Here is a 27328-nt window from a genome sequence, read left to right as displayed (position 1 = left end):
TGGTTCATTCTCAGACTGGTAATCAGTAACTAGTGGTGTTCCGCAGGGGTCAGTGCTGGGTCCCCAACTCTTTACAATCTATATTAACGATTTGGAGGAGGGGACCGAGTGTAACATATCAAAGTTTGCAGATGATACTAAGATGGGAGGGAAAGTAGTGAGTGAGGAGGACATAAAAAACCTGCAAGGGGACATCGACAGGCTAAGTAAGTGGGCAGAGATTTGGCAGATGGAATACAATACTGGAAAGTGTGAGGTTATGCACTTTGGCAGGAAAAATTGTAGAGCAAGTTATTATCTTAATGGCAAGAAACTGGAAAGTACTGAAGTACAAAGGGATCTGAGGGTCCTGGTGCACGAAACTCAAAAGGTTAGTATGCAGGTGCAGCAAGTGATTAAGAAGGCCAATGGAATGTTGGCTTTCATTGCTAGGGGGATAGAATATAAAAATAGGGAGGTATTGCTTCAGTTGTACAAGGTATTGGTGAGACCGCACCTGGAATACTGCGTACAGTTTTGGTGTCCATACTTAAGAAAGGACATACTTGCTCTCGAGTCAGTACAAAGAAGGTTCACTCGGTTAATCCCGGGGATGAGGGGATGGACATATGAGGAGAGGTTGAGTAGATTGGGACTCTACTCATTGGAGTTCAGAAGAATGAGAGGCGATCTTATTGAAACATGTAAGATTGTGAAGGGGTTGGATCGGGTGGATGCGGGGAAGATGTTCCCGATGATGGGTGAAACTAGAACTAGGGGGGCATAGTCTTAGAATAAGGGGCTGCTCTTTCAAAACTGAGATGAGGAGGAACTACTTCACTCAGAGGGTGGTAGGTCCATGGAATATGCTGCCCCAAAAAGCTGTAGAAGCTACATCATTACATAAATTTAAAACAGAAATAGACAGTTTCCTAGAAGTAAAGGGAATTAAGGGTTACGGGGAGCGGGCAGGAATTTGGACATGAGTCTAGGTTCGGATCGGTCATGGCCCTGTGGGTAGCGGAGCGGGCCCAGGGGCCGTGTAGCCTGATCCTGCTCCTATTTCGTGTGTCTAATTCTGTTAGATTCAGGAGATGGTTCTGTGATAGTGGATTGGCGGTTAGGATCAGATCAGCCATGATCTTATTGAATGGCGGAGCAGGCTCGAGGGGCCGATTGGCCTACTCCTGCTCTTATTTCTTATGTTCTTATGTTAAAGGAGGAAAGAGGGGTGGAGGGATTTAGGGAGGGAATTCCAGAGCTTAGGGCATTGGCAGCTGAAGGCATGGCCATCAATGGTGGAGCGATTAAAATAGGGGATGCTCAAGAGGCCAAAATTAGAGGAGTGCAGATATCTTGGAGGGTTGTATGGCTGGAGGAGATTACGGAGATAGGAAGGGGTGAGGCCATGGAGGGATTTGAAAACAAGGATGAGAATTTTAAAATTGAGGCGTTGCTTAACTGGGAGCCAATGTAGGTCAGTGAACACAGGGGTGATGGGTGAACGGGACTTGGTGCGAGTTAGGACACGGGCAGCAGAGTTTTGGATGACCTCAAGTTTACAAAGGGTAAAGCGTGGGAGGCCGGCCAGAAGTGCATTGAAATACTCAAGTCTAGAGGTAACAAAGGTATGAAGGTTTCAGTAGCAGATGAGCTAATGCAGGAGCAGAGTCGGGTGATGTTAGTGATGGCGCAGATATGTGGTCAGAAGCTCATCTTGGGTTCAAATAGGACACCAAGGTTGCGAATAGTCTGGTTCAGCCTCAGACAGTTGTCAGGGAGAGGGATGGAGTCGGTGGCTAGGGAACAGAGATTGTGGCGGGGAGCGAAGACAATGGTTCGGTCTTCCCAATATTTAGTTGGAGGAAATTTCTGCTCATCCAGTACTGGATGTCGGACAAGCAGTCCGACAATTTAGAGACTGTGGAGGGATCGAGAGAGGTGGGGGTGCGGTAGAACTGGGTGTCGTCAGCATACATGTGGAAAGTGACGCTGTGTTTTTGGATGTCGCTGAGAGGCAGCATGTATAGATCCTTGGAGAACACCAGAGGTAACAGTGTGGGAGCGGGAAGATAAGCCATTGCAGGTGATTCTCTGGCTAGAATTAGATAAGAGTGAAACCAGGCGAGTGCTGTCCCACCACCCAGCTGGATGATGGTGGAGAGGCATTGGAGGAGGATGGTGTGATCAACTGTGTCAAAGGCTGCAGACAGGTCAAGAAGGATGTCATTTGTGACTTTGATACAAGCCGTTTTGGTAATGTGGTAGGGGCGGAAACATGATTGGAGGGACTCAAAGATGGAGTTCTGGGAAAGATGCACATGGATTTGGGAGGCGACAACATGTTCAAAGACTTTAGAGAGGAAAGGGAGATTGGAGATGGGGCGGTGGTTTACATGGGGTCAAGGGTTGTTTTTTGAGGAGAGGGGTGATGACAGCCGATTTGAAGGAGAGGGAGACAGTACCTGAGAAGAGAGAACCCTTAACAATATCAGCTACCATGGGAGCCAGGAAGGGAAGTTGGATGTTCAGCAGTTTAGTGGGAATAGGGTCGAAGGAGCAGGAAGTGGGTCTCATGGACAAGATGAGCTCAGAGAGGGCATGAGGGGAGATCAGAGAGAAACTAGAGAAAGATGCGAGTTCAGGGCTAGGGCAGGGGGAACCTTAGAGGAAGTTTGGCCCGGTGGGCTAGGAGAAGGGAGGGAAGTGGCAGAGGCAGCTGACAGGATGGTCGCAATCTTAGTGACAAAGTCCATGAGCTCCACGCACTTGTTGGGTCCTCGCATTTGTCTACCCAATAATTTTAGATGCTGTAAACAAATCCAGTTGTTAAAATTCAGCTTGATACAAAGCAGGACAGCACAGATTAAAAAGAGAGACAAAAAAAGCAAGATCTTACAAGCAAGTTTGAATCTTAATTTTAATCTTAACCTCTTCCTGGTCCCCATTAGATTTGAAAATATTGCTAGAGGGGATTTCTACCATCTTGATATTGTATACTGAAGATTTTCACACCAAGATCAACATACAAGATTGCACTGCTTGTAGCAGTTCATATATGGATTAATGTATTTGTGGTTGACAGCAATGTTTCCTTTAAGCCACGTGGCGCTCTGCAGTGCCCGCGCAGCCGGCTCATCAGCTTTTAAATAGGAAAAATCGCGCATGCGCGGTATTTTGAAGGGGCCGCGCACTCAAGAAAAAAATTAAAGGGAACACTGGTTGACAGACTCCTAGTTTGAAAGCTGTGAGCAACATTCTCAAGTTCTTAAAGAATCTCTGACCAACAGTTTTCTGTGCACTGTGCTCACGTCAGGCAGACACAGCATCAAGTTTTCTCGTTGGTGACATAATCTAGTTGCAATGTGACATTTTAGCATTAAAATACATTAACAAATGGCTTTGCAAATTTAGCAGTGAGGACAAACAGAAGAGCTAATCTCTTTTCTACCTATGTATTTACTGAACATGCACAAGGATTCTTTATACTGTACCAAGTTACAACTGCCAATAAATTTCCCACTGTATTGCACTATTTCAGTGTCAACATACAAAATAACAGACAGGCATCATAAAGGCTAAGATACGAGAAGTCTTAATTGTACTCAAATTCTATTTCATTAAATAAATCTTTTGCTCTTTGATTTAGGGGAAAGGTTTTATTAGTTTAGAACTAACGACTACCATTAGCTGGAAAATTGTGTCTGTGTTGCCATTAAGATTGGATAACAAAGAGGATTTAATCACTTCCTTGTTTCCCTTTAAGTTTTTCTTTAATTTTAATTTTATTTTAACCTTCGCCATCTTTCAGTGTACTCCACTTTAATTCCGCTTACCACTGCTAGCAGCTTAACTGCACACAAATCTACTGCACACTTCTCACCCATAATTTCCCCACGTCAACATAACCCACTTAAATAGATTTAGATGCAGAAATGACTAATGTCTACAAGGATTCTGGCCATCAAATTGATTGCATTGCATTTATTTGAACATGAAGAAGCTCAAGATTCATAAGACAGCGAGAGCAGAACCTTCGAATGAGCATGTCCTGAGAAAATGACTCCCTTTTGTCTTGGGGAATGGTGATGTATAGCTGCCAATAATCAGCCATCTGTGATAATTAGGGAGTTTAATTATATTTCACATCAGAGAAAAGCCTTTATATTTTAAGTTTCTATGCACTGTCATTTCTTTACTGGAGGGGCAAGGGCCGTCTGTCTTTCATTGGGATGCTTGACTGCAAACAATCATCGCCACTGTTTTAATGGTTTATTCGATCACTTCAGGCCAATGGGAGACCTGAGAGGCCTCCTCATTATCTGCTCTAATGACTCAGCTATCTGAAACAGTTAAGTTCCGTAAGTAGCCTAATAAGATAAGTTGGTACTAGATAATCAGGAGGCTGTTAATATGGTAATGTTTTAATTGCAACTTGTCTACCTGCTTATAATAACAGAAAATGCTGGAGACACTCAGCAGGTCAGGCAGCATCTGTGAAGAGAGAAACAGAGTTAATGTTTCAGGTCGATGACCGTGAAAGGTCATCGACCTGAAACGTTAACTCTGTTTCTCTCTTCACAAATGCTGCCTGACCTGCTGAGTGTCTCCAGCATTTTGTGTTTTTATTTCAGATTTCCAGCATCTGCAGTATTTTCTTTTTGTATTAGCATCTGTGGAGACGGCCTGCTTTTTTGTTCAGATGAATGGTCGTTAACATCTATTAGTTGGACACTGCTGCCATTCTATCAAATAGTCTTAGATCTGCAGACATTTCCTGTGTCCAAGATTCTGTATAATAAGCAGCTTTGATTCTGGAAGGTACATTTTGAATTTTCTTTGCTCCTGGTTGAACTTCAAAGGGTGCTAGGCGTAAAGCTCAGGTAACATGTGCCAATTCTTCAGAGACCATCAAGAGGACGGCTAGAGACTCCATAGGGGAAGAGACAAATAACCTCATGGAAACTTGCTGTTAAGGGAAGCCATCGCAGGGCCAGCATTTATTAAGTGAATTAGCAAACAGTTGCAGTTGTTTATTATTTTCTAAATCTGAGGAGGATTAGTTATGTTCTGTAAATCACTACAATTTGCTGTACCATTTATTTGCTAATCTTTATCTGTTACTTGTAATTTCTGTTCCATAGTTTACAATATTATTTAAGCAACTTTTTTGGGTGGGTAAAGGAGAAGCTATTAGAGGGTTAAAAGAAAGTTTACTGAACAAAAATAGCAAGAATGCAACACCTCACTTACTTAGACAAGGCAGGATAGAGAACACAACAACTCTTACACCATTGTGGATGGACTTATGGTAATTTGATCTGATTTCTGCTGAGGAAAAGTAGAATGGCAGGTTAGAGAAAGCAGTTAATGACCGACACCAAAGAAAGAGAATGGGAATGACCCTCACAGTTTCACACCATCAGTTTCTTCAGATTTAAGACAGCACTGCAAGTGGCACAGGAAGCATTAACAGAGCAGAAGCACATAAGATGACATGGACACAAGGCCTTCCGCACAAGCAAGTTGAAACTTTTTTTTTACTTTGCATCTAATGACAATACAATAGATCTTAATCCCAATCTTCTCTCCCCACATTAATCTGACATTTCCATTCTCTAATCACATAAATTTCACACCCAAGATTATCAAATTACAGTAACTGCTATGTGACTATGACTACAACTTCGCTGGGTGTTCTAGATTGAAGGTCTGTGCTTCAGATGCATTGCTTGGCTGAGCACTAGAAGGAAACAAATATTTAAAAATAGCATACTTTTCTAAAATATAAACAAAAAGTAGATTCTGTTAATTAGTAAGGAAATCTGACCCAGACAACTACATGTCCATTGGCTTCACATCAATACTAGGGTAACTTAATGGAGCAGTACCTATACAGCAATAATATAAAAAGAAACAGCATGGATTTAGATTGGGATGGCATTACCTGACAAACCTCAACTCCCTTGTTCACTTTATAATAAAAAGATAATGGGAGTCAACGTTTCAGGTCGAAACCCATCGTCAGGTTCGTGACGAAGGGTTTCGACCTGAAACGTTGACTCTATTTCTCTCTCCACGGATGTCGCCTGGCCTGCTGAGTTTTTCCAGCATTTTCTGTTGTTATTTCGGATTTCCAGCATCCGCAGTATTTTGCTATCGTACAAGATAATGGGAGTGTCTGATTAGTTTCTTTGTAGCTTCAGAAAGTATTTGATGAAGTTCTACATGAAAGACTTAAGACAGGAATTTTGTGTAGAATTTGAGACTGGATAACAAGTTGTTTAAAAAAAAAAATAGAAATAGAGTATTACTATTGGATGCAATGCCAAATTTGGCAAGAGTGAGGTATTAGGTGAAGTATAACAGGGATCAGTGCTTGTGCCTCTGTTTCTACTTAAATGGCCTGAATGTCAAAAGCAGTTGTAAGCTTCAAACAATTTTCAGACTAACATTAAAATAGAAGTTAATAATTTGCAGAAGGATCCATTATGCAATTGGGAAGGCACAAAGATAATAAAACCTAGCACTGACAATTATAAAGCGTCACACATTGGAAAGAAAACAATTTGTCGCTAAGTATGCAATGAACGGAACAGAATTAGCTAGGAAGATTCAGAAATGGACCTGGGTGTAGTAGTGGACTTAACAAGGTCAATGTCCAGACAATGTGGCGAGGCAATTACAAAAGCTAAATTATGGGCTATATTACCAGAAGAATGAAGTACATGTGTGCAGAAGTTATGCTAAGGCTTTGTAATGTACTGAACAGACGACACCTAGAATTTGGTGTTCAATTCTGGTTATCACACTGCAAAAAGGATGTGTATGCATTGCGAGAATGCAGAGAAGAACAAGAAGAATTATCTCAAGTGTAATGGAGATGGTCTGAGAAGTAATATATTAAGATTATAAGTTGTATAATCCAGAAAGGTGGTTTGGGGGACCTCACTGAGGCATATATATGTATTATTTTTTATTCATTTTTGGGATATGGGTGTGCTAGCAAGGCCAGCATTTATTGCCGATCCTAAGTTGCCCTTGAGAAGGTGGTGGTGAGCCACCTTCTTGAACCGCTGCAGTCCGTATGGTGAAGATACTCCCACAATGCTGTTAGTTGGGAAGTGTCTGGATTCTGACCCAGCGATGATGAACGGCGATATAGAGTCATAACGGCACAGAAGGCCGCCATTTGGCCCATCGAGTCCATGCCAGCTCTCTGCAGACTAATCCAGTCAGTCCCATTCCCCTGCTCTATCCCCGTAGCCCTGCAAGTTTATTTCCCTCAAGTGCCTATCCAGTCTCCCCTTGAAAACATTGAGTATCTCCGCTTCCACCACTTCCGTCAGCAGCGAGTTCCAGGTCCTCACCAGTTACTGCGTAAAAAAGCTTTTCCTCACATCCCCCTATATCTCTTGCCCAAAACCTTAAATCTGTATCCCCTAGTCCTTGTACCATCAACTACTGGGAACAGCCTTTCCCCGTCTAGCCTATCCAAACCCGTCATAATCTTGTTCACCTCTATCAAATCACCCCTCAACCTCCTTTGCTCTAATGAAAATAAATCCAGCTTCTCCAACCTGTCCTTGTAGCTAAGATCCCACATCCCCAGAACCATTCTGGGAAATCTCCTCTGCATCCTCTCAAGGGCCTTCACATCCTTCCTAAAGTGTAGTGACCAGGACTGGGCGCAATACTCCAGTTGTGGCCTAACCAGCGCTTTATAAAGATTCAGCATAACTTCTCTACTTTTGTACTCAACACCTCTATTTATGAAGCCCAAGATCCTGTATGCTTTGCTAACCACTCTCGCAATATGTCCTGCCACCTTCAGGGACCTATGCACATTAACTCCCAGGTTCCTCTGTCCCTGCACACTCTTTAAACTGTGCCATTAAGTGTATATTGCCTCTCCCTTTTCATTCTGCCAAAATGCATCACCTCACACTTCTCTGTATTAAATTCCATCTGCCACATGTCTGCCCATTCTGCTTGCCTTTCTATGTCCTGTTGCAGTCGATTGGTATCATCCTCACTGTTTGCCACACCCCCAAGTTTGGTGTCATCGGCAAATTTAGAAATTCTACTTTGTATTCCAATATCCAGGTCATTTATTTATCTATATATATCAAAAAAAGCAATGGCCCCAGCACTGACCCTTGGGGAACACCACTGTCTACCATTCTCCAGTCTGGAAAAACAGCCATTTACCACAACTCGCTGTTTTCTGTCCTTAAGCCAATTCCTTATCCAAGCTGCCACTGACCCACCTATTCCATGAGCCTCAATTCTGTTAACTAGCCTTCTTTGTGGTACTTTGTCAAACGCCTTCCTAAAATCCATGTAGACAACATCCATTGCCATTCCCTTCATCGATCCTCCCAATTACTTCATCAAAAGATTCAATTAGATTAGTCAAACATGATCTGCCTTTTACAAATCCGTGTTGGCTCTCCTTAATTAGCTTAAACCTCTCCAAGTGCCCGTTAATTTTTTCCTTGATTATTGTTTCTAAAACTTTACCCACCACTGATGTTAAACTGACCGGCCTGTAGTTACTAGGATTGTCCTTGCACCCTTTCTTGAACAATGGTGTCACATTTGCCACTTTCCAATTCTCAGGCACCTCCCCCGCATCTACGGAAGATTGGAAAATTATGGCAAGCCCTTCCGCTATCTCCTCCCCCAATTTCCTTAACAATCTGGGATGCAAGCCATCTGGACCAGGCGACCTATCCACTCTAAACATACCCAGCCTTTCTAGTACATCCTGTCTATCAATTTTCACCCCTTCCATTGCTTCTACCTTTTCCACTTCTACCAATATTTGGTCAGCATCCACCTCCTTAGTAAACACCGATACAAAGTACTCATTGAGCATTCTAGCCCCTGCGCCTCTAAGCATAGAACACCTTCTTTGTCACTAATAGGCCCCACCCTGCCTCTTACTACCCGCTTACTGTTTACATGCCGGTAGAAGATTTTTGGGTTCCCTTTTATGTTAACCGCCATTCTACTCTCATATTCTCTCTTTGCCAATCTTATTTTCATCTTCACTTCCCCTCTCAACTTACTGTATTTGGTCTGGTTCTCCCTTGAAGAATTCACCTGACCTGCATCATACACCCTCTTTTTTTGTTTCATCATCTTCTCTATCTCTATCGTCATCAAAGGAGCCCTTGCTTTGGTTCCCTTACCCTTCCCACTTGTTGGAATGTACCTAGCCTGTACTTGGAAAATCTCCTCCTTAAAGATCGCCCATTGTTCTGTTACAGTTTTTCCTGTCAGTCTGGCTGGATCCTTTTACCCTGGGGATCCTTTTGCATCCCATTGACGTTAACCCTATTCCAGTTTAGAAGTTCCACTCTAGATTGTTCCTTGCTCCTCTCCATTGCTAATCTAAATCTTATGATACGATGATCACTCGTACCCAGGTGATCTCCCACAGACACTTGGTCGACCTGGCCCACTTCATTCCCCAGCACCAGATCCAGCAATGCCTCCTTCTTAGTTGGGCCAAGAACATACTGGTCAAGGAAATTCTCCTGAACACATTTCAGAAATTCCTCCCCATCCTTTCCCTTCACCCTAGCATTGGGTGAATCGATATTTGGGTAATTAAAGTCCCCCAACATCACCACTCTATAGCTCTTGCATATCTCTGCAATTTCCCTGCAGATTTGCTCCTCTATCGCCCTCTTACTATTTGGAGGCCTATAGAATACCCCCAATAGTGTGATCATACCCTTTTTACTCCTCAACTCTAACCAAATAGATTCTGTCCTTGTCTCAAGAACATCCTCCCTTTCCAACACTACAATGTCTTCCTTAATCAGCACTGCCACCCCACCTCCCTTTTTCCCTTCCCTATCTTTTCTGAACACCTTGTACCCTTGAATATTAAGTGCCCAGTCTTCACCATTTTTAAGCCACATTTCAGATATTGCCACACGGCTAATTGTGCTTGTAGCTCACCAACCTAATTCACCACACTTTGTGCGTTTACGTACATGTATTCTAAACCCATTTTTGAATTGTTCGTAGTCTTTCTTAGTCTGCTCCTGTCTAATATGGTACTACTTCCGCCTCTAGTACTTTGCAACACACTCACTCATGCACCTTTTTCCTCTTTTCTACTCCTATATGCTGGTGCCCATCCCGCTGCCAAGCTAGTTTAAACCCTCCCAACAGCACTATCAAATCACTCCGCGAGAATATTGGTACCGGCTCTGTTGAGGTGTAACCCGTCCGGTTTGTACAGGTCCCATCTTCACCAGAAACGGTTCCAATGCCTCAGGAATCTAAAGCCCTCCCTCCTGCACCATCTCTCCAGCCATGCATTCATCTGTTCCATCCTCCTATTCCTGTACTCACGAGCACGTGGGACTGGGAGTTCTGGGAGGATGTAACTGGTAGAATAGATAAGGGAGAACCAGTGGATGTGGTGCATTTGGACTTTCAGAAGGCTTTCGATAAGGTCCCGCATAAGAGATTAGCGTGTAAAGCTAAAGCACATGGGATTGGGGGCAAGGTACTGACTTGGATAGAGAACTGGCTGGCAGACAGGAAGCAAAGAGTTGGAATAAACGGCTCTTTTTCCGAGTGGCAGGCAGTGACTAGTGGGGTACCGCAGGGATCAGTGCTAGGACCCCAGCTATTCACAATATATATTAATGATCTAGACGAGGGAACTAGATGTAATATCTCCAAGTTTGCAGACGACACAAAGCTGGGTGGGCGTGTGTGCTGTGAGGAGGATGCCGAGAAACTCCAGTATGATTTGGACAGGTTGGGTGATTGGGCAGATGTATGGCAGATGCAGTAGAATGTGGATAAATGTGAGGTTATCCACTTTGGTGGCAAAAACAGGAAGGCAGATTATTATCTGAACGGCAATAGATTGGGAGAAGGGGAAGTGCAACGAGACCCGGGTGTCCTTGTGCACCAGTCGCTGAAGATAAGCATGCAGGTGCAGCAGGCGGTTAAGGCGGCAAATGGTATGTTGGCCTTCATAGCGAGAGGATTCGAGTATAGGAGCAAGGATGTCTTGCTGCAGTTGTACAGGACCTTGGTGAGACCTTGAGTATTGTGTGCAGTTTTGGTCAACTTATCTGAGGATGGATGTTCTTGCCATGGAGGGAGTGCAGCGAAGATTCACCAGACTGATACCTGGGATGGCAGGAATGACGTATGAGGAGAGATTGGGTCGATTGGGCTTATACTCGCTAGAGTTTAGAAGAATGAGAGGAGATCTCATTGAAATTTATAAAATTCTAACAGAACTAGACAGACTAGATGCAGGAAGGATGTTCCTGATGGCGGAGGAGTCCAGAACCAGGGGTCACAGTCTAAAGATAAGGGGTAAACCATTTAGGACAGAGATGAGGAGGAATTTCTTCACCCAGAGTGGTGAACCTGTGGAATTCTCTACCACACAAGGCAGTTGAGGCCAATTCATTAAATATATTCAAGAAGGAGTTAGATATATTTCTTAAGGCTAAAGGGATCAAGGGATATGGGGAGAAGGCAGGGACAGGGTACTGAGTTTGGATGATCAGCCATGATCTCATTAAATGGTGGAGCAAGCTCGAGGGGCTGAATGGCCTACTCCTGCTCCTATCTTCTATGTTTCTATCCAGGGATTACTACCTTTGAGGTCCTGCTTTTTAATCTCTCTCCTAGCTCCCTAAACTCTGCCTGCAGGACCTCATCCCTCTTTCTGCCTATGTCGTTGGTACTGATATGGACAACGACCTCTGGCTGTTCACCCTCCCCCCTCAGAGTGTCCAAGTCGGGATGATGTATGACTTGGATGGGAACTTGGGAGGTGAAGTTGGATGTATTACATGTTGTTGGTAAGGTAAACTCAGAATATCACTCAAAGTCAGTCAGGGTAGTAGACCCAGGGAACTTAAATTAAAATTAAATTTAAAATACGTATTAGAATTTCTTTACTCTAAGGGTCATAAATGTTTGGAATAATTTGTCAGATAAATCAGTAGACAGCAAGTTAAAATGCAGTTGATTGTTAGGCTGGGAGAGTTAGGTGCAAGAGTGATAAACTTCAATGGTCAGAAAGCTTTTTCTCAACCTTGCCTATTCTTATGAAAGATGCCAACCTAAATTATTGAAATCCAATCATGACTAGTTAACTCCCTGTGTGGAACATAGCAATGAGTTCAACTAATAACTCAGAAAACTCTAGTTTCCCCAACCACAACATAGGACTAAACCACTATACAAGTAAGTATTGTCATCCAATGGGGCATCTTACAATTTGTAAAACTTATGTTCAGTAGTACTCGTTACCAATGCAGCTTACTTCACCCATTACAAAAGCAAAATACTGTAGATGCTGGAAATCTGAAATAAAAACAGAAAATGCTGGAAATACTCAGCAGGTCAGGCAGCATCTGTGGAGAGAGGAACAGAGTTAATGGTTCAGGTCATTGACCTTACATCAGAACTGGGAGAAGTTAAGAGATTTAACAATTTATAAGCAAGTACAGAGCCAGGGAAAAGGGGACGGAGAGAAGGAAATAACAAAGGGGAAGGTCTGTGATAGGGTGGAGGGCAGGAATGATTAAATGACAAAAGGGATGATGGTGCAAGGCAAAACCGGGTGGTAATGAGACAAGTAAAGAAATAAAAGATGGATCCTAAAGAGAGCTGTAAATTGCCTCACCCCTTCGCCTCCCATCCAGAACCATGAGAGCACCTCCCCCCCACCCCCTATTCTCACCTTCCACCCCACCAGCCTCCACGGTCAAAGGATCATCCTCTGCCATTTCCGCCACCTCCCATGCGATGCCACCGCCAAACACGTCTTCCCCTCCCCTTTCAGTATACCAATCAGACCATGCCCTCCGTGACACCCTGGTCCACTCTTCCATCACCCGCTCCCCTTCCCGCAGCACCTTCCCATTCAAGTGCAGGAGATGCAACAGGTGCCCTTTCACCTCTTGCCTTCCCACCATCCAGGGCCCCAAACATTCCTTCCAGGTGAGACAGAGATTTACTTGTACTTCTTTCAATTTAGTATACTGTATTCACTGCTCACTATGCGGTCTCCTCTAAACTGGGGAGACCAAGCACAGATTGGGTGATCGCTTTGCTGAACACCTCCGTTCAGTCCATAAGGGTGACCCCGAGCTACTGGTCACTTGCCATTTCAGTTCTCCATCCCCGTCCCACTCTGACCTTGGCCTCCTACACTGATCTAATGAAGTTCAACGGAAGCTCGAGGAATATCACCTCACCTTTCGAGCAGGCACTTTACAACCTTCCGGACTCAACATTGATTTCAATAACTTCAGATCATAACTACTGATTCTATTTTTTCGGGCAGCAGGTGCAGGTAATGTTTCCGCTGTTGCCATTTACAACTCTTCTAGACTCATCTTTTGTTTCTTTACTTGTCCCATTACTACCCCCTTTTGCCTTGCACCATCATCCCTTTTGTCACTGGGACCTGGAAGGAATTGGCATCAGAGAATAGAGAGAGCGGGAGGCCGAGGCAGCGCGGACCTGCGAGGAGTCGGCATCAGTACAAATCTGGCCAATTCTAAAACAACAGCAAAAAACAAGGAGTGATGTCACAGGAAAACAGGTAGGTGATTGGTGGGTGAGTATTGAAGTTTTTTTCTCTCTCTAAGCTAGGAGGGAGGGATAGGACAGGGAGAGGACATGACAGGGAGAGGGGGGACACACAGGGGCAGGGAGACCAAGCGCCCCAAAATTGCCCTCGCAACGCGGGGCTCCCCAGCTAGTATAACTATAAATCTCTTCTTCTCTTAGGTAGTCCCTCGGAACCGAGGATGACTTGCTTCCATGTTAAAAATGAGTTCACAGGTGACTGATGAGTCCAATGCGGGACCTACAGTCTCTGTCACAGGTGGGGCAGGCGGTGGTTGAAGGGGCGGGTGGGTGGGGTGCTTGGGTTGACGTGCGCTCCTTGCGCTGCCTGCGCTTGCTCCCGGCGAAGAGACTCGAGGTGTTTGGCGCCTTCCCGGATGCTCCTCCTCCACTTTGTGCGGTCTTGGGCCAGGGATTCCCAGGTGTCGATGGGGATGTTACACTTTTTCAATGAGGCTTTGAGGGTGTCCTTGAAGCGTTTCCTCTGCCCACCTGGGGCTCTCTTGCCGTGCCAGAGCTCCGAGTAGAGCGCTTGTTTTGGGAGTCTCGTATCGGGCATGCAGACAATGTGACCTGTCCATCGGAGCTGATTGAGCATGGTCAAAGCTTCGATGATGGGAATGTTGGCCTGAACAAGAACACTGACATTGGTGCGCCTATCCTGCCAATGGATTTACAGGATCTTGCGGAGGCAGCGTTGGTGGTACCTCTCCAGTGCTTTGAGGTGCCTGCTGTACATGGTCCATGTCTCTGAGGCATACAGGAAGACCAGGACCTCAAACCCAGCACTAAGCTCATGGTCTACAGAGCAGCAGTGAACTATAAATAATCATTTGAATAAAGACGCCGAGAGTGAGAGGAGCTGCCAGAGATAAAGGTAGGCCCGAGAGCGGACCTGCGGGAGAACGAGAGGATATAAAGGTAGGCCTGACTTTTAGTCTTAAGTTTATTTCTGTTAAGTTAGTTAATAGTCCATTAAATAGAAGCATGGCAGGGCACCTCAGTCCCATGGAATGCACATCCTGTGCCATGTGGGAACTCCAGGATGCTTCCAGTGTCCTGGACGACCACGTGTGCAGGAAGTGTCATCAGCTGGAGGAGCTCAAGCTTCAAGTTTCGGAGCTTAAGAAGCAACTGGCGTCACTGCGGTTCATCAGTGAGGCTCAGAGCCATGTGGATAGAATGTTTCAGGAGGTGGTCACCCCGCAGTGTGCAGGCAGAGAGGGAGTGGGTGACCGTCAGACAGACAAGGAAGACCAGGCAGGTAGTGCAGGAGTCCCCTGAGTGCATCTCACTCTCTAACCAGTATGAATACCGGTAAGGGCGATTGTTCCTCTGGGGAGTACAGTCAGAGCTAAGTCCACTGCACCACGGGTGTCTCAGCTATATGGGGCAGGGGTCAGGGGGGGGGGGGGGGGAAGACCAGGAAAGCAATAGTGATAGGGGATTCGATAGTTAGGGGAACAGACAGGCGTTTCTGCGGCTGCAGACGTGATTCCAGGATGGTATGTTGCCTCCCTGGTGCCAGGGTCAAGGATGTCACTGAGCGGCTGCAGAACATTCTGAGGCGGGGAGGGTGAACAGCCGGAGGTCGTGGTCCATATCGGTATCAATGACATAGGTAGAAAGAGGGATGAGGTTCTGCAGGCAGATTTTAGGGAACTAGGAAAGAGATTAAAAAGCACGACCTCAAAGGTAGTAATCTCCAGATTACGCCCGGTTCCACAAGCTAGTGAGTACAGAAATAGGAGGATAGATCAGATGAATGCGTGGCTGCAAAGATGGTGCAGGAGGGAGGGCTTTAGATTCCTGGGACATTAGGACCAGTTCTGGGTAGGTGGGACCTGTACAGGCTGGACGGGTTGCACCTCAACAGAGCCAGGACCAATATTCTTGTGAGGGGGTTTGCTAGTGCTGAGGGTTTAAACTAATTTGGCAGGGGGATGGGCACCAGGATGTAGCATTGGAAAGGAGAAACAAGGTGCACAAAGGATTGGGATAGACAGATAGCAATACGGTATTAGGTGGGGTTAGACTAAGAGAGAATACAAGGTGGTCTAATATAGGCTTACAGTGCATGTGTGTAAATGCATGAAGAGTGGTAAATAAGGTTGGTGGGCTGCAGGCGCAAATAGTCATATGGGAATATGATGTTGCGATAGCGGAGACCTGGCTCAAAAAAGGGCAGGATTGGGTACTAAATATTCCTGGACATCAGGTGTTCAGGAAAGATAGGAAAGGAAAGGGGTGGCAGTATTGGTTAAGGAGAATGTTACAGTGCTGGAGAGAGAGACAATGGGCTAGAAATTCAGTAGGCTTTGCGCCCAGTTTTCGCCCAAAGAGGGCTTTTGCGCCACTTGCTGAGCTTTCGCCGATATTCAGCGCTGCGGTAATGGCGGCGTTAGCCAGTAGCGCTGCGCCGCCACCGATGACGTCATCGGTGTGCGCAGTGCCCCGCTACCGGCCCGACCGCCATATTTAGTTGCGGCCGCCTCTTCCGCAGCGGCCGTAAACAGCGATCAGAAAACGGGGCCGTCCTGTAGCGTTAGTGGGGCGGGTTAAGGCGGAGGTGCGGTCGGCCGCTTTTTCGGCGGCCGCCTGCCCGCACCTCCTTCACCGCCCCCCCCCCCCCCCCCACGGCATTGCCGGCTGTTTTCCGGGAGCCCGGCACTTCTCCGTGGTGCCGGGCTCATTTGCCGGCACTAGCGAGCGGTGATCTCGCTGTTGCAGGCACCTCCCCCTTAAGAGAGGGAGGAAGGCCTGCAGTACCGCAGCCTGCCGCTCCGCAGCGGGTGGCGCTGCAGCACCTAGCGCGCCGATATTCAGTTTCAGCGCCCCAAGCGGGGGCGCCGAAACCCTTGAATAGCGGCCGCCTTCAAGTTGGGGCGCTGAAACTGAATTTCCAGCGGGCGCAAGTGGCTCCGCGCGCAGCGGTACTTTCTGGGCGCGAGCGAGCTGGCCGCCCCAAACTGAATTTCTAGGCCAATGTCCTGGAGGGGTCAAGGACAGAATCTATTTGGGAAGAGTTAAGAAACAATGAGGTGCCATTACACTACTAGGTGTATTGTATCGGTCACCAACAAGTAGGATATACAGGAGCAAATTTGCAGTGAAATTACAGAGGTGCAAGAACTACAGAGTAGTTAAAATGGGAGACTTCAACTATCTTAATATAGACTGGGATAGTAATAGTTAAAGGGCAGAGAGGGAGAAGAATTTCTGAAGTGTGTTCAGGAGAACTTTCTTGATCAGTACGTTTCCGGCCCAACGAGGAATGAGGCATTGCTGGATCTGGTTCTAGGGAATGAGGTGTGTCAAGTGGAGTAAGTGTCAGTAGGTGAACATTGTATCACAAGGTTCAGACTAGCTATGGAAAAGGACAGGGAACAATCTAGAGTACAAATACTTAATTGGAGGAAGGCCAATTTCAGTGGGTTGAGAACGGATCTGGCCCGGGTAAATTGGAATCGAAGACTGGCAGGCAAAACTGTAATCGAACAATGGACTGCCTTTAAAGAGGAGATGGTTCGGGTATGGTTGAGGTACATTCCCACAAGGGGGAAAGGTAATGCAACCAAAGTCAGAGCTCCCTGGATGACGAAAGAGATAGCGAGTAAGATGAAGCTGAAAAAGGGTGCGTATGACAGACGTCAGGTTGAGAATACAAGCGAGAACGAGGCTGAATATAGAAAGTTCAGAGCGGAAGTGAAAAAGAAAATAAGAGGGGCAAAGCGAGTATGAGAATAGATTGGCAGCCAACATAAAAGGGAATCCAAAAGTCTTCTATAGGCATATAAATAGTAAAAGGGTAGTAAGGAGGGGCGGGGCCAATTAGGGACCAAAAAGGAGACCCACGCATGGAAGCAGAGGGCACGGCCGAGGTACTAAATGAGTACTTTGCAAATGTCTTTACCAAGGAGGAGGATGCTGCCAAAGTCATAGTGAAAGAGGAGGTAGTTGAGATACTGGATGGGATAAAAATTGATAAAGAGGAAGTACTAGAAAGGCTGGCTGTACTTAAAGTAGATACGTCACCAGGACCGGAAGGGATGCATCCTTGGATGCTGAGGGAAATAAAGGTGGAAAGTGCGGAGGTACTGGCCATAATCTTCCAATCCTCCTTCGATACAGAAGTGGTGCCAGAGGACTGGAGAATTGCAAATGTTACATTCTTGATCAAAAAAATGTGTAAGGATAAACCCAGCAACTACAGGCCAGTCAGTTTAACCTCAGTAGTGGGGAAGCTTTTAGAAGCGATAATCAGGGACAAAATTAATAGTCACTTGGACAAGTGTGGATTAATTAAAGAGAGCCAACACAGATTTGTTAAAGGCAAATCGTGTTTAACTAACTTGATTGAGTTTTTTGATGAGGTAACAGAGGGTTGATGAAGGCAATGCGGTTGATGTGGTGTACATGGACTTCCAAAAGGCGTTTAATAAAGTGCCACAAAATAGGCTTGCCAGGAAAGTTGAAGCCCATGGAATAAAAGGGACAGTGGCAGCATGGATACGATATTGGCTAAGTGATAGGAATCAGAGAGTACTGATGAACGGTTGTTTTTCGGACCGGAGGAAGGTATACAGTGGTGTTCCCCAGGGATTGGTACTAGGACCTCTGCTTTTCTTGATACATATTAATGACTTGGACTTGGGTGTACAGGGCACAATTTCTAAATCTGCAGATGCCACAAAACTTGGAAGTATAGTGAACAGCGAGGAGGATAGTGATAGACTTCAAGAGGACAGAGACAGGCTGGTGGAATGGGTGGACATGTGACAGATTAAATTTAACACAGAAAAGTGTGAAGTGATACATTTTGGTAGGAAGAACGAGGCGAGGCAATACAAACTAAAGGGCACAATTCTAAAGTGGGTGCATGAACAGAGAGACCTGAGGGTATATGTGCACAAATCGCTGAAGGTGGCAGGGCAGGTGGAGAAAGCGGTTAAAAAGACATATGGGATTCTGCGCTTCATAAACAGAGGCATGGGGCTGGATTTTGATACTGGAGGCGTGTAGGAGGTGGGACTACAACTTTTGGGGTTGTAGTCCCGCCTCCATCGAGTTGTGGCCAATCCACACGATCTTCACTTGATTGACCTTGTTGAGAGCAGGCCAATTAAGGGCCACCCGGCAACAGGTTACGTCACAGATTGACATTTCATCTGTCAAGAGCTTTTGACAGATGAAATATCAGCGTTTGACAGCTCTTTGAAGCTGTCAAACACTGAATCTGTACACTAAGTTAATTCCTTCCTCTCAGGCTGATTTAGAGATCTCTCCAGAACAGAAAGCTGCAACTTCTGACAGCTCACAGCCATTCTGCTTTCTGTGCCGGTGAGATGAGGGACTCCCGAGACCTGAAGGAAGGCTGTAAAGGTAATTAAACTTCTTTAAACACTTTACACACACCAAACACACTTACCTCTGCACTCATGCACCCATCACTCACCTGAACACCGGACATCTCGAACCCTCCAAGCCCTTCAACCCGACAGTCCGCCTCGCTAACTTGGTGTGGTTTGGAGCCTTCGGGAATTCCACACTTCAGGAATAAAAATAGGATTAGGCTAAAAACTGCCTGTTAACAGGCAGTTAATTGGCACTAATCCCTTTCCTGCCTCGGGGAGGCGGGTCCCAGCACAGGTCGGGTATCCGCCTCCTTTGAAACTGGCATGGAGGTGGGATGGGTTCGTGCCCCCCGATTTCGTGATTTTAACCACCCACACGCCTCCAATCCCGCCTCCATGGCCCAATGAAAATCCTGCCCATAGAGTACAAAAGCAAGGAAGTTATGATGAACCATTATAAAACACTGGTTCGGCCTCAACTGGAGTATTGTGTCCAATTCTCAGCACCGCACTTTAGCGAGGGTGCAGAAAAAATTTACAAGAATGATTCCAGGGTCAGGTACTTCAGATACGTGGAGAGACTAGAGAAGCTGGGGTTGTTCTCCTTAGAGCAGAGAAGGTTGAGAAGAGATTTCATGAGGGGTCTAGACAGAGTAGAGAAGAGAGAAACTGTTTCCATTGGCGGAAAGGTCAAGAACTGGAGGACACAGATGTAAGGTGATTAGCAGAACCAAAGGCGACACGAGAAAAAACTTTTTACGCAGTGAGTAGTTAGGATCTGGAATGCACTGCCTGAAAGGGTGGTGGAGGCAGACTCAGTCGTGGCTTTCAAAAGGGAATTGGCTAAGTACCTGAAGGTAAAAAATTTGCAGGGCTACAGGGAAATGGGACTAACTGAAGTTAGTCTCTTGCAGAGAGGTGGCATGGGCTCGATGGGCTGAATGGCCTCCTTCTGTGCTATAACCATTCTATGATTCTATTTAATCACTCCTCCCCTCCACCCCCCTTTCCCCTTGCTCTGTACTTGCTTTTAAACTGTTAAACCTCTAACTTCTAGTTCTGACAAAAGGTCATTGACCTGAAACATTAACTCTGTTTCTTTCTCCACAGATGCTGACTGACCTGCTGAGTATTTCCAGCATTTTCTGTTTTTATTTCACCCATTGTAGGCTGTCTCTACACAATTTGTAGGAGGTATCTGAAACTTGAAAAATTGAAGCATTCGGCATAACTACAAGATAGCATCAGCTGTATGAACCAAGGATAAATGTACATACAATACATACCGCTGAAATATACTGGCTGTTAGAAAATCGAGGCTTGTCTTCCAGTGGAGAGGTGGTACTAGAGCTGTGCTTGGATCCCGGGAAAGAATACGAGGCAGATATATCGGATGGCGATCCTGTCTCTTCGGATAGATTTTCAGGAAGGAGACTGGAGACACAGCCACTATCAGACCCACTAGAGCCACTACCAGACATGCAGTGGAAAGAAGACTCCGAGCTTTCAGTTGCTTAAAAAGAGGAATTAATCAAATTAAAGTTTGTAGTAATTGCCCAAGAAGAAAACTTTTCTGAAACATCTGCAGGAGAAGGCTTTAGTTGGAAATGTAAACAATAACTTATTTTACTCTTCCTTTAAATAAGTAACCAGACATCTCATTGTAAAGCCATGAAAAATTACTGGATCTGTGTGGCCTCTTGAATCCATTCATTATTGACATGATTGAACGTACTTGCAAAGTTATTTATAGGCAAACAGTATTCATGTGTAGCTGTGGTTATGAGAAAATTACATTTTGTTTATTTCAGTTATATTCATATTGCAGTAAAAGGAACACATTTATAATTAAGAACTTGTTTATAATATCACTTTTCCCTGTAAAATTTAACATTTATTCTGCTGATGTATATAACTGCACACAGAACACAGAATAAATAAACCTAATTTTTAATTAATAAAATGTTACATAAATTCAATAACAACTAGCACTTATATAGTGCCTTTAACGTAGGAAAATGTCCCCTGGTGCTTCACAGAGGCATAAAGAAAAACTGATGCTAAAGCCAAAAGGAGGAAAGATTAGGTGGGATGACCAAAAGCTTCATTGAAGAGGTGGATTTTAAGGATGGCCTTAGGGGAGGAGAAGGAGATGCAGGATCTTGGGGAGGGAATTTCAGGGGTGGGGCTAGGGGCAAAAAGAGGGATATACAATTGGCTGGAGTCAGAGGAATGGATAGTTGGGGGGGGCGGGGGTGATGGTTATACATTACAGAAATAGGGAAAAGCTTAAACACAGGCATAAGCATTTTAAATCTGAGATGTTGAGAGATTAGGAACCAATGTGGGTCATTAAGGATGGGGTGATGGACGAGTGGGATTTGGTGCAGATAGGATACAGGCAGCAGAGTTTTGGAAGAGCTGTTAAAAAACGTTTAGGGAGGGTGCAGAATGGAAGGTTGGCCTGGAGAACTTTTGGGTAATTTGAGTCTGGAAGTGAGACAGGTAGGAAGAGTTTCAGATAGGCTGAGGATGTGAATGTAATACGCATGAAGTAGGAGCTCTTTTTAAACAAAGATAAGGGGTCAGAAACTCATCTCAGGGTTGAATAAGGAGCCAAGGTTGCAAACAGTTTGCTTCAACTTCAGACACTGGCCATGGGGTGGGGAATGGGAACTGAAGTGGTTGTGAGGGTGCTGAGTTTATGCTGGAGGCTGAAGGTGATGCCAATGGCTTTGGTTATCCAAATATAAGAGTGGAACCACGCAAGGGCACTCCACTAAGTTGGATGGTGGGAAGAGAAGCACAGGAGAAGGATGATGTAATCAACCACATTGAAGGCTGCAGGGAGATCATGGAGCACGAGGAAGGATAATGCACCATGGTCACAGTAGTAGAGAATGTTAATTATGGCTTTAGTTAAGGTCATTTCAGTGTCGTGGAAGATGCAGAAACCTCATTGAAGGGAGTGAAACAGGGAGTTGTGTGAGAAATGGGCACAGATCTGGGAGGTGACAACACATTCAAGCATCTCTGAGAGGAAAGGGAGGTTAGAGATAGGTCGTCAATGAGAAAAGAGATGAGGGTAAAGGACGTGATAAAATAGTTTAAGAAGGAGATTGATGTTGGAGAAAGGGAGTCTAGGATTCTCTTTGCCCTCCACAATGTTCCTAGATTCATGGACGGTTTTGGCAGGGGATAGCTTGATGCGGTCGAGCCAATTCTGATTATGAATAGCTAAGCCAATTATGTGCTCGGTACACTCTCAAGTCTTTACCCATTGGGTTTAAGGGAGTGAAGATGGTGGCTGTACTGAGAGGAATGATAGAACTGGGAGACAGTGAAGACTTTGCTGGGGGCAAGGGGACCAAAGATGGAGGTGAAGGAATGGTTCAGCAAATCAACAGCTGCAGCGGTATCATGAAAATGGAAGGTCAAAGGCTAGGCAATTGGGAGTTAACAAGTGTTGTTAACTCCTGTTTAGGGAGGGCAGGAGATCAGTGAATCAGAGGAGAAAAGGCAAGGGGAATTGTTGTGGAGACTGAACTCACTGAGGATGAGGAGTCGCTTTATGCAGAGGCTGAGGGGGGAAAGGAAGGAAGGATATCTTGGGGAGAAATTTAATGTAATATTACCCCCTTTCACACAACCTGGATTGCTTAATATTTTGTATATTTTCTCCCTTGCTCTTTCTCTATGATTCTATGAGGCAGAAATCGGCTAACCCCCGAAAAGGGTGTGGGGATCGCGGTACTTGATTAACTCGCACCCGTTCATTGCATGCAGGCAGCACGTTAAATTGGTGCTGCATGCTCTTTTAATGATTGGTGCGTGCAGCCAGCGCTCCCTGCACTGTTCATTGGCTGCACGCATCAGCAGGGGGCCTGATATTGTGAGTGGCTAGCACTACTTAAAGGCAGCCTGCTCCTCTTAAGGGGAGGTGCGTTGTGTCTACAAGAAGTGGCAGGAGTTTTTTCAAAAGTCAATCAGTGCTGTGATACTTTGAGCAATGGCTGAAAATGCGAGAACCAAGGTTTTCAGACAATGCATTGGAGGTCTTGGTGGAAAGATGGAGATGTCCTGTATCCGCAGGGAGGCAGGAGGCCTTCCACAACATATGCTCAGGAGGCAGTAGGAACAAGTAGCGGCGGAGGTCAAAGCCAGGAGTGTTGCTCCAAGAACATGGATGCAGTGGAGGAAGAAGTTTAACGAGTTGTCAAGGTGAGTGAATTAATCTTCAAATGGCATATCCTGCCAACTGCACTACTAGCCTCATCCACTGCTCAATTCTCTACTTGCCTATCATCAACCTACCAACAGTCCATATCGATCAGTACTTAACAGCTCAATTCATATGCTTCACCTCACCTTCACACACTTAGCACTGTTGCAAGCTTCGAACCCACAACTCTCAGCTCGCACACACTGGCAGCTATTCAGCCATGACAGCCACATCACCCAAACATATTGCAGGACACTCACTGACACACTTCTCTTTCTTGCAGGAGAAGGTGGTGCATAACAGCAGGCAGCAGCAACGAACTGGAGGAAGACAAGCACACCTGCACCTTTTAACCCCCATGGAGAATGTAATGCCGGCCATCATGGAAAGGGGCATCACTGAGGCCGTGGCCACTGGTGAAGTTGGACAGATCAATGATGTGGGTATCTGCATACCTAATCCTCCTCCTCTCACATTCCACAATCTCTTCTGACGCACAAGCTGCAGGTGGTGTAAGCACTCATTTCTTTCTTACTTTCTCCTCTCCCCTCACCACAACCCAACCATTGTCATTTCAGATACTCAAGAACTGGAACCTTCCCAATCAGTGGCAGGAGTAGAAGAAGACAGTGAAGATGAAGAGACGCTGTCACTCAATCTTACACTCTCAGCCACCAGCTTAGAGGCTGACACTGCGTATTTTAGAGGCTGCGATAGAAAAAGGATCTGCATGTGGTGAGACACCGGGCACAAGAGCCAGGGCAGGGTGGGGGGGGGGGGGGGTGTGGAAGGATAGTGCAGGTGCCAGCTTGCTGGAGGGCGAGGTCGTACACTAGTTCTGCTGAGTTAGATGAGGACTTCGATCGGCCAGGCTACAGAAGAAGGCTGATGGGTGTACATAACCAAATGCTTAGTGCACTGGAAAGCCTGCCTGAAAACCTGCAGTCAATGTCAAGGACCACGGAGGAGTCCAGCACAAATTTGGCACAGGGCTTTGCGCAGACCTTGGAACCCATCCTTTCCAACATGGAACGAGTGGTCACATCCATCAGCACACATGTGGAACCCACCATAATGCAGCGTCTGATGGCCGATGTCTCAGCTTCCATTGCTGCACGAACAGCTTCCATCAAAGGTCTGGGTGCAGTAGTGGAAGCTCAGACTGCTGCCATCATGGCTCTGGATACCACTGTTCATAGGGATTTCCAGGGTGTCACAGCAGTCCCTCAATCTGTTCTCCAACACATCAGTAGGATTGCAGAGGCGCCACCCTGAGAAAATGGATATGGCTCCACAGAGCACAAACCTGCTGTGCTCTCTCAAGATGACAGCATTCCTGCTCCCAACCCTACCACTCTACCAGTGCCCGTTAGTCAGTCAGCCCAGGTTGAGATGGTGCAGTCTGAAGCTGGGCCATCTAGACCCAGAACTGCTCCAGGTCGCACTCCAAAGACATGCAGTCTCCTCAATTGAAGGTCAGCAACCTTCCATCACCCATGCTGCAGCTAATGGGGAAGCACCTCGTAGGAGTACTAGGATAGGCAAATGGAAGACAAGCACTAAGGGAATGTACAAGGGTGATTAGTTTATTTTTGCATGCATTATGCCTTTATTGAATTTATATAATTGGATGACAATGTGCATTTTCTGGTGGTTTTTATTTTTGTGTTGTTGGAATGAGGACGATGTGATGGTCTGTGATAAAGGAAAAGTAAAGGAGCGTGGGACCCTTGGGTGAATGGGGAGGTATGGTTGAGGTTACTAGTATCACTCATTAATTATTTGATCACCTAGAGCCCGGCAGAAAGGGGCTGTCTTCGTTGTAGCCTTCCTCCTTCTTCGTGTTCTCCCACTTCCTTGTGCTCCTCAGCTTCCATCCTGATAGGTGGTGGCATAGCACCTAAAAAATGGGCGCCACACAGCCTAATTTCTCCTCCCACGAATCGGAAAAAGGCAGGGCAATGGGACTAAGTTTTTGCATACATACATTAAACTTAGACCTTGTCTGATGGAAAAGATCCCATGGCAATTCTTTTTTTATATAAAGAGGAGCAGGGAGTTGTCCCGATGTCCTAGCCAACATTCATCCTTCAACCAACACCACCAAAACAGATTAACTGGTCACTCATCTCATTGCTGATTGTGGGAATGTGCTATGTACTAATTGGCTGCTGCGTTTATCTATAAAACAAGAATGACTACACTTCAAAAACAAATAATTGGCTGTGAAGTGCTTTGGGGCATCCTATGTTTGAACAGATAGCTCTTCCATAGAGCTGGCACATACTTGACGGGCCAAGTTTTTTCAAATGTATTCATTCCTGGGATATGGGCATCGCTGGCAGGACCAGCATTTATTGCCCATCCCTAATTGCCCTCGAGAAGGTGGTGGTAAGCCGCCGCCTTGAACTGCTGCAATCCGCGTGGTGAAGGTGCTCCCATAGTGCTGTTAGGGAGGGAGTTCCAGGATTTTGACCCAGCGATGATGAAGGAACGGTGATATATTTCCAAGTCAGGATGGTGTGTGACTTGGAGGGGAACTTGGAGGTGATGGTGTTCCCATGCTTCTGCTGCCCTTGTCCTTCTAGGTGGTAGAGGTCGTGGGTTTGGGAGTTGCTGACAAAGAAGCCTTGGCGAGTTGCTGCAGTGCATCTTGAAGATGGTACACACTGCAGCCATGGTGCGCCGGTGGGGAGGGAGCGATTATTTAAGGTGGTGGATGGGGTGCCAATCAAGAAGGCTGCTTTGTCCTGAATGGTGTCGAGCTTCTTGAGTGTTGTTGGAGCTGCACTCATCCAGGCAAGTGGAGAGTAACTAATGGTAAGCTTGGGCAAAGTCAACATGGATTTATGAAAGGGAAATCCTGTTTGACAAATCTATTGGAGTTCTTTGAGGATGTAACTAGTGGAGTAGACAAAGGGGAACCGGTAGATGTGGTGTATCTGGATTTTCAGAAGGCCTTCGATAAGGTCCCACACAAGAGGTTGGTGAACAAAATTAGGGCACATGGAATTGGGGGTAATATACTAAATGGACTGAGAATTGGTTAACAGACAGAAAACAAAGAGTAGGGATAAACGGGTCTTTTTCAGGATGGTAGGCTGTGACTAGTGGGCCTCAGCTATTCACAATCTATATCAATGATTTGGATGAGGGGACTAAATGTAACATTTCCAAATTTGCTGATGATACAAAGCTAGGTGGCAGTGTCAGTTGTGAAGAGGATGTGAAGAGGCTTCAAGGGGATCTCGACAGGCTCAGTGAGTGGGCGAGAACATGGCAGATGGAATATAATGTGGATAAATGTGAAGTTATCCACTTTGGTAGAAAAAACAGAAAGGCAGAGTATTTCCTAAATGGTCAAAGATTGGGGAATGCAGATGCTCAAAGAGACCTGGGTGTCCTTGTACATGCCTTCATTACAAGAGGATTTGAGTACAGGAGTAAACAATTTTGGTCTCCTTACCTAAGGAAGGATATACTTGCCATAGAGGGAGTGCAACGAAGGTTCAGGAGATTGATTCCTGGGATGGCGGGACTGTCGTATGAAAAGAGGTTGAGTAAACTAGGCCTGTATTCTCTTGAATTCAGAAGGATGAGAGGAGATCTCATTGAAGCATTCAAAATTATTACAGGGCTTGATAGGATGGATTCTGGGAGAATGTTTCCCTTGGCTGGGGAGTCTAGAACCAGGGGCCACAGCCTCAGGATAAAGGGTAGGCCATTCAGGACTGAGATGAGAAGAAATTTCTTCACACAGAGGGTGGTGAATCTTTGGAATTCTCTACCCGAGGGCTGTGGAGGCTCAGTCATTGGGTATATTCAAAACAGAAGTCGATAGATTTCTGACTAGAAAAGGCATCAAGGGATATGGAGATAGGGCCGGTGAATGGAGTTGAGGCAGAAGATCAGCCATAATCTCATTGAATGGCGGAGTAGGCTCGAAGGGCCAAATGGCCTACTCCTGCTCCAATTTGTTATGTTCTAAGTATTCCATCACATTCCTGACTTATGCCTTGTAGATGGTGGAAAATCTTTGGGGAGTCAGGAGGTGAGACACCACAAAATACAGGAAACTTTGGTTTATCCGGAGGTTGTATGTCCGGAAACCTCAATCTAACGGCAGAAATCCGCAGCC

The 27328-nt window shown here is 45.7% G+C and overlaps 1 protein-coding gene across 6 annotated transcripts in view; it reads right to left on the bottom strand.

The window, feature by feature from the left end:
- plekhg4 (pleckstrin homology and RhoGEF domain containing G4) overlaps positions 1–27328 on the bottom strand; it is a 318289-nt gene that overhangs the window by 4921 nt on the left and 286040 nt on the right. For 3 of the 6 annotated variants that reach the window (XM_085991271.1, XM_085991275.1, XM_085991276.1), the window contains 2 exons: positions 20255–20481; positions 5233–5310 (listed from right to left, as the gene is read on the bottom strand). In XM_085991271.1, coding sequence (XP_085847397.1) covers positions 5266–5310; positions 20255–20481 — 272 coding nt within the window. In that variant the 3' untranslated portion in view covers positions 5233–5265. Of the gene's footprint in view, positions 1–5232; positions 5311–5490; positions 5723–20254; positions 20482–27328 lie in introns of those variants that run through there. The other 3 variants (XM_085991272.1, XM_085991273.1, XM_085991274.1) reach the window with 3 other exon arrangements.

The sequence above is a fragment of the Somniosus microcephalus genome, chromosome 6, assembly GCF_052327205.1.
Source record: "Somniosus microcephalus isolate GS21.2 chromosome 6, FLI_Smic_1.0, whole genome shotgun sequence".
In the NCBI taxonomy this organism is placed as follows: domain Eukaryota; kingdom Metazoa; phylum Chordata; class Chondrichthyes; order Squaliformes; family Somniosidae; genus Somniosus; species Somniosus microcephalus.
The sequence above is the reverse complement of the archived record's forward strand: the minus strand, read 5'-3'. Positions and strand labels throughout refer to the sequence as shown.